Here is a 12,753-nt window from a genome sequence, read left to right as displayed (position 1 = left end):
TGTGTGTGTGTGTGTGTGTGTGTGTGTGTGTGTGTGTGTGTGTGTGTGTGCTGAGTTCCTAGGGGGCCAGGGCCATCTTAGAAGCCAGGTGACACCTTGCCATGGGTTCCATGGTGTCATAGTAAAGGAACACAAAGGCTCACACACGTTGATAGATGTGGTGGTGGTGGTGTTGGCTCGTAGACATGCTGCATGGCCTCGGACTCCGACTCACCGAATGTCTTGTTAATATGCAGACCCACTCCGGATACTTCTCCAGTCTGTACCCTCATCACCATTTCGGCCCATTCCCACATCATCACCCGGTAAGTGCCCCTCATTTCTGCCCCAGCCACTTCCTCCCCAGTTCCTTCTGCTCTGCGGCCAGCTCCACGCATCCCCTGATGACTGGGCCTGTGAGTGTTCACAGTGTGAATGTTCTCTGCCATGGCTTGAGACTGCCCGAGGTAATGCAGGTCAGAGTGTAAACACCAAGCTACCTTGGGAGCCCCCTTAACTCTGTGGCCTCTCAGGTGATGCTCATGTTCCAGTTAAGCCTGGACTATGTAGTGAGTTTCAAGCCAGTCCAAGCTGCATACAGAGTAAAATTCTTCCTTAAAGAACAAAAACGCAGGCTGGGCAGTGGTGGTGCACGCCTTTAATCCCAGCACTTGGGAGGCAGAGGCAGGTGGATTTCTGAGTTTGAGACCCACCTGGTCTACAGAGTGAGTTCCAGGACAATCAGGGCTACACAGAGAAACCCTGTCTCGAAAAACAAAAAAAAAAAGACTGGGCTGAAGAGATGATGGCTCATTGGTTGCTCTTTCTAAGGTCGTGAGTTCAATTCCTGGCAACCACATGGTGGCTCACAATCATCTGTAATGGGATCTGATGCCCTCTTCTGGTATGTCTGAAGAGAGCTACAGTGCACTCATATACATAAAATAAACAAATTAAAAAAAAAAAAAAGACTAGAGTTATGGCTCAGTCATTAAGAGTGCATGCTACTCCTCCAGAATACTGGAGTTGCCAGCACCCACATCAGGTGGCTCAGTCACTTGTAACTCCAGGTCCAGGGGATCCAGTGTCTCCAGTTTTTGCAGGCACCTGCACTCATGTATACACACACACACATGCATGCACACATTTTAAAAAATATATTAAAAACACAAAGGAAAAACCAATTAGAAAGTGTTAATAAGCTAAAGAAAAGCTTCCAGTAGGCAGGGGATGTGGCTCAGTTGGTAAAGAGCTTGCCACATGAGCATGGACCCGAGTTCAATTCTAAGCACCCACATAAAAGCCAGGTGTGCCGGGTGCTCCTGGCACTGAGGGACTGGTGATAGATAGGAGATCCCTGGATCTCCTGGTCAGGTAATGTAACTAGGTCAATGAGATCCAGGTTCCTTAGTTACTTCACATCAATACTAAGGTAGAGAGCGACCCTGCTCCCCTCCCCTCTACCCCATTCTGCTTGTAAGAGTATATAACCTGAGCGAGAACAATTAAAACTTGGCAGCTTGATCAGACTCCTTGACTTGCTGTCATCCTTCGCGTTCCCTGTCTCGCGTTCTCCTCTAGGTGACCCTCTAGTCTCTGCTTGTCCCGTGAGAGCAGCGGGGCACACCAACATCAGCCTCTGACCTCTATCGTGTATGCACACATATGAACGTGTACACAGGCATACACTACACCACATATTTTTTTGCCGGTGTCTTTTTTTTTTTTAAGATTTATTTTATTTATTTTATGTATGTGAGAATACTGTAGCTGTACAGATGGTTATGAGACATCATGTGGTTGCTGGGAATTGAACTCAGAACCTCTGCTTGCTCTGGCCCAAAGATTTATTTATTATTATAAATAAATACACTGTAGCTGTCTTCAGACACACCAGAAGAGGGTGTCAGATCTCATCACGAATGGTCGTGAGCCACCATGTAGTTGGTGGGATTTGAACTCGGGATCTTTGGAAGAACGGTCAGTGCTCTTAACCGCTGAGCCATCTCTCCAGCCCTTGCTGGTGTTCTTTAATCAAAGTCTAGCAACCAAAGACACATCATTCCCACAGACCCCTGTAGCATTAACCACTGGAAGCCTGGCCTAAGAGCCTCTGACTTTCTTTAGGGGTTTCCAGGAATAGGTAGGTGGCTTGCCCACTTTCCTAGGAACTCATCATGGAGCCTGGTCACAGCAGGGTGAGTCACCTTGTGAAGTGATGTTCCTAGTTATAGGATGGGCTGGGTAGCTCGCCCCCGCCCTTGGGCCAGGCGTGTTTGGTAACTGTGTTTATATGTTATTGGATATGTGCTGGCTCATACCCACCACAGCACCATGTGGGTGCCAGGACAACTTTCAGCAATTGTCTCTTTCCACTGGGGATTGAACTCACGTCATCAAGCTTGCATGGCAGGCATTTTTTTTTTTTTTAATCCACTGGGTCATCACAAAATAACCCATTTTGTTTCTTGGAGGAAGACCCTGGAAGCACATATATCAAATCTGTGTCCATCAGAGAACCCAGGGACAGACAGCTGCGTGTGCTCACACAGCTGCTCACAGGTCCTTGCAGGCTCATGCAGTCTTGCTTAGGCTCAACGTTACTCCTCAGATTCATCTCTATAGCACCGGGCCACATGCTGACATGCCATTTTGGCCATCTCCCCAGATAGTGAGGCCTTCTGTGTCAGGACTTTTTTTTTTTCCGAGACAGGGTTTCTCTGTATAGCCCTAGCTGTCCTAGAACTCACTCTGTAGACCAGGCTGGCCTCGAACTCAGAAATCCGCCTGCCTCTGCCTCCCAGGTGCTAGGATTAAAGGCGTGCACCACCACGTCCATCACCACCACGCCCAGCTCCGTGTTGGGACTTTTTTTTTTTTTTTTAGATATTTTTCTTTATTTACATGTCATGTGATTTTTCTTTTCCCAGTTTCCCCACCCAGGAACAAACAAACAAAAATAACAAGAACAAACCCCTGTTGGCTCTCCCCTCCCCATGCCTGCCACCCCACCCTCTCCCACTTATTGGCCCTGGCATTCCCCTATACTGGGGCACAGAACCTTCACAGGACCAAGGACCTCTCCTCCCATTGATGATTGATTTTGCAATCCTCTACTATACACATGCTGCCAGAACAATCAGTCCTACCATGTATATTCCTTGGATGGTGGTTGAGTCCCTAGGAGCTCTGAGGGTACTAGTTAGTTCATATTGTTGTTAGTCCTAGGGGCGTGTTGGAACTTTTAACAGCACTTACCTGGGCCGTAGGGTGCCAGGTTGGAGTAACAGCTGTGTGCATATTCTTTTCTAGCTCCCAGAGCAAGAGACTGTGAGTCTCTTCATCCCAACCCAGGCTGTGGGGGCTATCATCGGGAAAAAGGGGGCACACATTAAACAGCTGGCTCGATTTGCTGGTGCCTCCATCAAGGTAAGATTGCCTGTCCCCATGGGCCTCCTCTTGTCAGAGCTAGAGAATTCTCACAGCACCCAGCAATGGGATCTGCAGTGTATTTCCATGACTGTTCCTGTCAGCTCCCATTCTTCATCCTTTCCTGTTCAATCAAACAATGAAGTTAGAAGAAAGACACTAGTAATGACCAAACCTGGTCCTCCAAGGGCTGGCACTAACTGTCCCCTCTTCCCAAGAAGATAAAGAAGGTCAAAGTTTGTCCCAAGCTAAGGGATACACTTGAACAGAATGAGCATCTGTGCCTAGCTCTCAGCACATTGATGCTTCTTTTAGCCCAGGATTCAAGGACTTACAGACTACGGGAAAGCAAATTGAAGAGCTTTCTGGAAAGTGCTGATAAAGTCACAGGCCGACAAAGCTGATAGGGTCTCCCGTTAGAAGGCTAGGGCAGAGCCGAAGGCTGGGAGAGGGGAGTCCCCTCGGTTCGTGACACTGATGTGTGCAGCTGTAGCTGCAATTACCCATGCTCTGCCCCACTCGGTTGTCAGGGATTGTTTGCCACAGACCTGCCTGAACCCCAGCTGTTGCTCTGACTCAGTGTAAGGCCATGACTCCGAAAGCCCCGTGAAACGCTTCCGGAAATGCTTCCCATTGTTAGGGGAAAGAATTCACTACCATGAGACAACCCAGAGTTATGCCAAGTCTCATGACTTGGAGAGAGAGAGAGAGAGAGAGGGAGGGAGGGGGGGGAGAGAGAGAGAGAGAGAGAGAGAGAGAGAGAGAGAGAGAGAGAGAGAATGCCTGCACTTTCTCCCTACGAACTGGAATTTCTGCCACAGCAAGTGTGACAGGGAAGAAAACCAAAAACAAAGCATTCTGAGTTGTGCATGTTGTGCATTATGAGGACTGTGGGGCCCCTGGGAAAGATGGCATCTTGCTGCACCCTGGCTGCATTCGTCTGTGCTTGCAGTTAGGTGGCCACCCACACCTTATGCTGGAGACCTATATAAGGACATTGGAAGAAGGAAGGTTCGCTCTCTTCTTGACCTGCTTGCCATGTGGAGTCCACATACTCACACTGAGGTGGTGGGGATGCCACCTCCCTGAGCGGGTTCCTTTCTGAGTGATCCTGTAATAGACTGCCTGCCTGCCTGAGGCATGGCTTCAGAAAGCCTAGGCTAACTGCAAACTGTGCATCCTATGGTGACCCTGAACTCCTGGTTCTGCAGCTCCCACCTCCCGAGCGTGGTTTTTAGCTGTTGTCATTGTGCTCGGCTGTGCAAATGCTCTAAAGAAGCCGAGAGCTGAGAATTGTGTAGGTCCCTGCAAGATGCACTGTGCACTCGCAGTAGCTCCAGGTAACCCTTCGGTTCCCGTGCTGTTGAGCTGAGCTCTTAACACCTAGTCATAAGTGACACTCTTATCTTGGCCTCTGTCTTGGAATGACTGCCTGGAACTGCCAAGTCCAGCTCAACTCTGTTCTGACTTCTTGTCCTCTTCCTGTAAAGATTTTTTTAAGTCAGGGTGCGCTGGGGGCGAAATGTAACAAGAAGCTGACACAGGCTTGGCCTCTGTGACTTTTCCTAGCTGCAGAGGGATCCACAACCCCTTTCTTGACTCTACCATGAACCATGTGGCTGAAGCTGCCAAGTTCTTTGCCAGAGCTGGAACTTGGCCCTTCAAATCATTCTCATCAACTTTCTGTCTTTTGATGGTTTTCTTCACTGCTTAGGCCTTTGTTTAAATCCTCTCCACAGTTGGAAGCATAGCTGGATGAGGTCTTGCTCTGAGGCCACCATCTTTTTTATTCCATTTAGTGTAAGGCTTTTCTGTAAACTTTCATCTCCTTGACACATAGCTTCATTACATTTCCTGGAGATCCTTTCCTCCTCAAACTGTAAATTTTATATTTTTCCTTGGCTGGGCTTATGAGAGTGGCCACTGATAACCACCTGACAGAGTCAGTACTATGCTGTCTTGAAATCTCTGCCAATGCCATTAATCCAAAACTCTCTAATTTAGCCTCAGGTAGATTTTTTTTTACCACAGTTCAAATCGCCCTCAGCACCGTCTTCATGCTCCTATTAGTAATGGCCCCATAAGCCCTGCTTAAAGCATTCAACTCCTTTCCTAATCCCAACATTCACATTCCACCACCGAACAGCCTTGTCAGGCCTATCTCAGCCTCACTCCGCTCCCCATACCAACTTCTTTCTTAGTCAGTGTTGTGCTCTGAAGAGGCTCCATGACCATGGCAACCCATAAAGCATTCAGTTGAGGCTCTGGCTTACAGATTCAGAGGTTTAGTCCATTTCCATCATGGCAAGAAACACGGGGTAGCCCAGCCAGATGTGATGCTCTGAAGTTCTACATTAGATCCACAGGGATCAGGAAGAGGGAGACACTGGGCCTGACCAAGGCTCCTAAAACAACAAAGCCACACCTCCTAATCCTTCCAAACGAATGCCACTCCCTAAGCATTCAAATATATGAACTTATGGGGGACATTCTTATTCAAACCACCAGACACCTCTAACCAGACTATTGGTGAGGTCTTTGTATTCTCACAGGATTAAAAAGTTTGCTGGCTCAGTCTTCCCGAATGAGGGAGGAAGTGCATAAGGAGAAGGGTTTGCAGAGCTGTGACTGGAACTGAGACAGCCTCCTCCTTTACTGATGGACATATCTGCTCTGCCTCCCTTACCTTTACAGCTGGCTCATGTGTGCTGTGAGTTAGCGCCAGGGTGACCTTTCCTGCAGCTACCTAGGGATTGGACAATGCTGCTGACTAACCCTTTCTTCCCTCTAGGCTCTGGGGGGCTGGCAGAGCCTGTATCTCTTGGGGCGGCAGTAACTACTGACCTGCTCTGGGTGGCCAGTGGCACCCATTTGATACTGAGAATTAAGGTCATGAGTTCCTAAGACCCAGGGTGGAGGCAGCACAATGTCAGACAGGGCATGGGGCTTGAAGGCAGTGGCTTCGGCATCAACTGGTGTCAGCGGCCTCAACACGCTCCTCTTTCCTTGAACCACAGATCGCTCCAGCAGAAGGTCCGGATGTCAGTGAGAGGATGGTCATCATCACCGGACCCCCTGAAGCCCAGTTTAAGGTCAGTGCCAAGGACCATGTTAGGCCTGCAGGCTCTGGGTCCAGGGCAGGCAGCTCAGAGGAGTTGAAGTTCTGGGGGATCCTCGTATCCATTTCTCCTGCTGCTTTTGGGTGTCACACTCTGGCCTGGTTCCTCATTTCTCTGTGCTCTGCCTTCTCTTCTCAGAAAGGCAGGTGGTCTGTTAGTCTGCATTCTGTTGGCCGCCGTCTCCGGCCTCTCCAGCTGTGAGCCTTACTTAACAAGGGTGCAGAAGAGAAGCCTTATGTAGTGGAAGTTCAGACAGCCCCTGAGGGAATTCTAGCAACATGGGGAAGAGTCCTTGTTCCTGACGTCTCCTCCTCTGGGAAGTTAAAACTTGAATTTCAAGAAGTCAGAAATGTGTACTGATTTGTAATAGGCAAACAAAATGTAGTATACTACGTGACAGAATGTTATTTTGCCATGAAAGAATTAAGTATCAGTGCATGCCTAGGGATAAGCCTAAACATAGGCTGTGGTTCCATGGACATAAAATGTCGTGTAGCAACCCATAGAGAAAGAAGGAGACCTGGAGGTCGCTGGAGAGTGGGAGTAGGAAGGGTGGGACCAGCTGCTCACTGCTGTAGTGGTGGTTGGAGGCGCAGAGGCAGGTCCTAGGGCCTCATACATAGGAAGTAGCAAGCTCCTGGCCACTGAGCCACACTCCTAGCCCCCTTCCAAGTTTTTTTTTTTTTTTTTTTTTTAAGTTTAATACAGAGTCTCACTAGGTTGCTCAGGTTGGCCTTGCTATTTTTTGACCTTGCAATTATTTTCCTCAGCTTTCTGAGAGAGAACCTGGGATTATGGGCTGGTGCCATTAATAGATAATTACAGATAGTAATTATTAGATAGCCAGAGCATTACAGATAGTGGTAATGGTCCCACAGCACTGACTGCTGCCAATGCGCATGCCAAAATGACGACTTCACTAGTAGGTCCAGGGCCATGAGTTTGATCCCCAGCAATGCAGAATGAAAATAGAGCACCAACGGCAGGCTCCTACTCGCCACATCTGTCACCCCCACACTCACAGCATGTCACGCAGTGGAGAAGGAGTTACAAAAGTCTTAAACCAGTGCAACAGAACAAACGCTTATGGGTACTGGGAATAATGGAAATAAGAATGTAGTCATGGTGGCTTACCAGTTGGCCCAACCTGGACACACATGTTCCCAAAGGAGGCAGTCACGGGCCGTGAAGGTCAGCAGCCCACGTGCAGATTGCAGTGAGGCAGTGTATGAACACCCCCTGGCCCTGAGGAAACCGAGGCAGGTGTGCTTGGAGGGAGCACAGTGTGCCATCTCTGAGGCTCCTAGCTCCCTCCTAGCACCGGCAAAATGGTGTGGCCAGCTGCTAGCCCAGTCTCCAGCTTCTTCTCAGGGACGAATCTCGTTCTCAGGCTCAGGGACGGATCTTTGGGAAACTGAAAGAAGAAAACTTCTTTAATCCCAAAGAAGAGGTAAAGCTGGAGGCCCACATCCGAGTCCCCTCGTCGACAGCTGGCCGGGTGATTGGCAAGGGCGGGAAAACCGTAAGTTGACTCCTGACTCCCTTCCCTGCCCTGGCCGTGCCTGGTTTCCCTCAGATCCTCACTGCCTCTTCTGCTCACTCTCATGTTCGAGGGCCTTAGGCTGCCAGGCTGCCAAGCTTGGGTTCTCCTGACCCGTTCTCAAGGGCGAAGCGTGAGGATTCCAAAGACAGAAAGGTCATCTGCACAGCTCTGGCACTAAGGGCTCAGAACAGAAGCCACTCTGTTCCTGAACGCCACACCACCCAGCCCTGTGTCATATCCCAAAGACAAGAAGGCCATCTTCTCACACATACACACACACAATCACATACATCCTCATATACATACACTCACACGCTCACATAGATATACATACTCTCACATATACACCACACACACACTCACTCACATACACACTCATACACATACATTCATATACACACACGGATATACACATTCATACACATAGACCCACATACATACACAAATAACACCCATACACACACGCTTATACATACTCATACACATAGACTCACATACACACATGCATGCACACACTCGTACACATACACAACCTCACTTTCTCTCTGTCTCTCTCTCTCTCTCTTACGCACACACTCATACACATACACAACCTCACTTTCTCTCTCTCTCTCTCTCTCTCTCTCTCTCTCTCTCTCTCTTACACACACACACACACAGAGCGGGTAGAACCCAAAGTATCTGCTGGCCATTTGACACCTCTCTACCTGGTTTCCAGAGGCTGCAACTCTGGCCTATGATCTCTCTTGATGGCAGTCTTAAGGACCCCCCTACTCTCCCTACCATACATCCTATTCTCTGGTTCTTTCACAAGCCTGGAGGTCTGCTATAGGGGGGTTGGTTCTCACAAAGAGTGAGAAAATTTTACTTGTAATTTATGTTTTTGGTCTGAAAGTGTAAGTAACACATGTCACCTGAGTTCCAGAAATGGAGGAGGCATAAGTCAGTGATAGAACGGGCACTTAACAAGTATGGGACCCTGAGAGTAACATATCAGCCCCAGACATGAATTGGGTATCTGTTGGGTGCGAGTGTGTTCTGGATGGCTGTCTCACTAGGCGAGAGGGTGACTGGACAAGTCCCTGTAGAGCTTTGTGCATGCTGGTGAAGTGACATGGTTGGGTGACAGGAACTGCAGTGCCCCGGGGAACTCAGATTCTAGATGTAGTGAGTCATGTGCAAAAGAATACAGTCGGCCTGGACTGCAGGCAGTCTCTGGATCTGCGTGTGCAATGGAATCCAGAGTACGCACAGCTGCGTGTCCGGTGGAGTTGAAGCCTGAGTCTCTATTAGAACCAGCAGTCACTGAATTCTCTGTGTCCCCATCATGTCATGGATCAGGGACAGACTGTGTGTTTGTAATCCTAGCCCTCTGGAAATGAAGGGTCGGAAGTGGATGGTCGTCCTCACCCATGTACCAAGTTCAAGGCCAGCCTTGTCTCAGAAGAAAGGGAGGGGGGTAAGGAAGGGAAAGGAGAAGGAAGATAATGGTTTATACTGTGTTAGAAAACAGACCACATAGCTCATGGTTAGCAAGAAGCCGGTTCAGAAGCAGGCCCACGGAATCAGGGCTACACTCCATTTTTCTGTCAATCAGCCTTGGAGTCCAAACCCACGACCTGGCCTAGGCAGGACAAAGGAAAAGAGGATTGAGCCTCCCTGCTTCTTTTACCCGCCCCCCATACACTAAGCCCCTCCCCCTGTATCTCTAGCCCCTCCCTCCACTGACCAAGTATTGGCTTTGGGGTCAGGGTGGGAAGTGGGCTCCCCTTGCTCACTGACTTCTCCACCTTCCCAGGTGAACGAGCTGCAGAACTTGACAAGCGCAGAAGTTATCGTGCCTCGTGACCAAACGCCAGACGAGAATGAGGAAGTGATCGTCAGAATTATCGGGCATTTTTTTGCGAGCCAGGTACTACTATTCATTCTATGAGGGCCCTGCCTCATGCCCAGCTCTTCCCACTAGTTCAGATTTTGTATTTGTGTCACGTGACCACATGCTTGAGCTCCTCCCCCCTGCCCCACACACTGTGGAATCCCTCCCGGGTCCCCTAACCTCAGGGACAGGAAACTGTTGGTGCAAGGCCCTTGGTATGCTTAGGCTGGGAGTGTAGCATCTCTAGCCCTCCCGGGCCTCCTCTGAGAGCCATGTGTCTGTCAGGCAAGCCCCCAGCAGAGCAGCCAGATGCCAGGTTTCACTGTGGAAGGATAATACTTAGGAAGGCCCCCTAGTTTTTCTGTTGCTCTCTTCCCTGCCTCCCCAGAACACCCGCATCACTTTGCCCGAGAGGCCAGCACGGCAAGTGTCTCGATGGGTTTGCTGAGTGGGTTTTAGAAGAGAGCAACTGTGACCCTCGAAGAGCTCTTCTGCTTGTAGGCAACTTGCCCAGCTGCTTTCTGACCTAACCCCTGCAGTTAGGTGGCCTGATTCAGTCTCATAGTTCAGCCTGTGGGCAGCTGGAGCTCATAGCCGAGCTCCAGATGTTCAGGCTACGCCTGGGCTCTAGGCTCTCCCTCCTTTCCTAATGTTTCTAGTACTTTGGAAAAGCAGAAGTGCTATGGGTACATAGCAGAGCTCAGCTGTGGGCGGCAGAGCCTTCTGCATCTATCCCCTCCTATTGCTGACCTCTGCTGCTGCTTCCCAGCCAGGCCCCTTACTGTGAACTCTAGGCTGCCACTCCCCCACGCCTGCTCACTCCCACCCTTGCCTTGTACCCTGCAGGCTTGGGGTGAGGTGGAGAGAAATTCTGCCCTTGACTGCCAGACCTGGGGGAGGTGAAATTGGCCTGAGCATCCAACTTTTCCTTTCCCAAGCCCCAGACCCTCTGTTTCCTATGGGGCCTCAGAACTGGGATTGTTTCTTCCCTGTGCCCTCCCCTCCCTTCTCTCCACTGCAGACTGCACAGCGCAAGATCAGGGAAATTGTACAGCAGGTGAAGCAACAGGAGCAGAAGTACCCTCAGGGAGTCGCCCCACCGCGCAGCAAGTGAGGCTCCCACAGTCACCAGCAAACAACAGATGAATGTAGCCCTCCCAACACCTGACAGATGAGACCAAACAGCCAGCAGATCGGGAGCAAACCAAAGAACCATCCCGAGGAGTGAGCGGTCTGCAGAGCAGCCAGGGCCTGCAGACCCCTACACATCCTGGGATCCAGGAGGGCACAGGGAAGGCCGGGTTCTCCAGAAACACCGCTTGGCCTGCCCCCCAGCTTCCCCTGGCTTCTGCAGGCATAACAGCCATCCACTGCCCATCCAACTCAGATTTCTCCTCAGCTCCCAGGACGCTATCCCTTTCAGTTGAACTAACATAGGTGAACGCGCTCAAAGCAAAGCAAAATTCCTAGCCGTTTCTTTGTTGTGGAAAGTCGTCTCTGTACATGTATGTACATATCAGAAGGGGAAGGATGTTAAGAAATGTGGCCTGTGGGTTACACAGGGCGCCTGCAGCGTTAATATATTTTAGAAATAATATATCAAATAACTCAACTAACTCCAATTTTTACTCAGTGATTAATTTTGTTTTCTTTTTGAAGAGAAAGCAGGCTTTTCTAGACTTCAAAGAATAAAGTCTTGGGTGAGGTCCATTGGTATAGAAAGGAACTTTGAGCCACCCACACAAAAATTTCACTTGGAGGGAAATCTTGTCAAGGACACTTAATGGCAGTTGTGGGTCACCTGTGTCTGTCAACAGAAGGGATACCGTCCCTGAGGAGGGCTTTAGGCCCTTGTCACCTGTTTATCCCATACACCCATTTCTCAGCTTCACAGGTTTTAAACTGGTTTTGTTGCATACTGCTATATATTTCTCTCTTTATCTCCCTCCCTGCCTTCCTCCATCCTCTTTACCTGAAATTCTTTTGAATCCCTTCTTCCTTTTTCTGCTCCCCATATCTATGCACCCCCTGATACCCCCCTCCCCAGGCAAAGCAGTGCTCTGAATACCATACCACATACAAGGAACAAATGCGAACCACACAAACCAGCCCCAGCTTACACTTGGTTACTCAAGCGAACAAGAGTCGGCGGTACTTGTCCTAGCATTTGGAAGAGGAAAAGCAGGAACCCACCAAACAAACCAGCCAACCAAACAGAAAAATTCCACAAAGAAAGAATGTACTTTCTTTTTACATCTTGGTATATAAGCCATCAACATTTAGTGAAATTATTTCTTTCTTTAAAAATTTAAAGCGCAGGAAAATAGCAATTTATACGAGGTTGTTGGCCCAGGGCGTTAAATTTACAGATTTTTTTTAAATGAGAAAAACACACAAATAAAGCTACCTCAGGTGTTTTTTACCTCAGCACCTTGCTCTTGTGTTTCCCTTAGAGATTTTGTAAAACTGATAGTTGGAGCATTTTTTATTTTTTTAATAAAAATGAGTTGAAAAAAAAAAAAGATGAACTGCCAGCCCCAAGCAGGCGGCAGCCCAGGTGTGCAGCAGCTCTTCTGTCTTCCGCTAGCCAAGAGCCTACGTGGCCTTCTTGTGGACAAACCTAAAAGTGTTTATTTTTTAAAAAATGACAAAGAAAAACAGAGAATATTGGAGCCGTCCTGAATTTCAATAGGGTACGTGCCGTGAGGGCTTTTGTGCTGAAGGATGACCATGTCCTGGTTATGTGAAGAAACCATGACACTACCAGACTGCGATGCCGGTTTCCTCTACTGCAAACAGTGTTCTGT

General features: G+C 49.0%; 1 protein-coding gene across 1 annotated transcript in view; it reads left to right on the top strand.

Moving 5' to 3' along the window:
- Window positions 1–12,753, top strand: part of Igf2bp2 (insulin like growth factor 2 mRNA binding protein 2) — a 102,755-nt gene extending 90,002 nt beyond the window's left edge. Inside the window, exons 11-16 of the mRNA XM_031363510.1 lie at window positions 237–305; window positions 3,292–3,408; window positions 6,426–6,500; window positions 7,918–8,049; window positions 9,869–9,982; window positions 10,968–12,753. Coding sequence (XP_031219370.1) covers window positions 237–305; window positions 3,292–3,408; window positions 6,426–6,500; window positions 7,918–8,049; window positions 9,869–9,982; window positions 10,968–11,060 — 600 coding nt within the window. The 3' untranslated portion in view covers window positions 11,061–12,753. The remainder of the gene's footprint in view (window positions 1–236; window positions 306–3,291; window positions 3,409–6,425; window positions 6,501–7,917; window positions 8,050–9,868; window positions 9,983–10,967) is intronic.

This window comes from Mastomys coucha, unplaced genomic scaffold (genome assembly GCF_008632895.1).
Source record: "Mastomys coucha isolate ucsf_1 unplaced genomic scaffold, UCSF_Mcou_1 pScaffold12, whole genome shotgun sequence".
NCBI lineage: Eukaryota > Metazoa > Chordata > Mammalia > Rodentia > Muridae > Mastomys > Mastomys coucha.
This window is presented reverse-complemented; position numbering and strand designations above follow the sequence as displayed.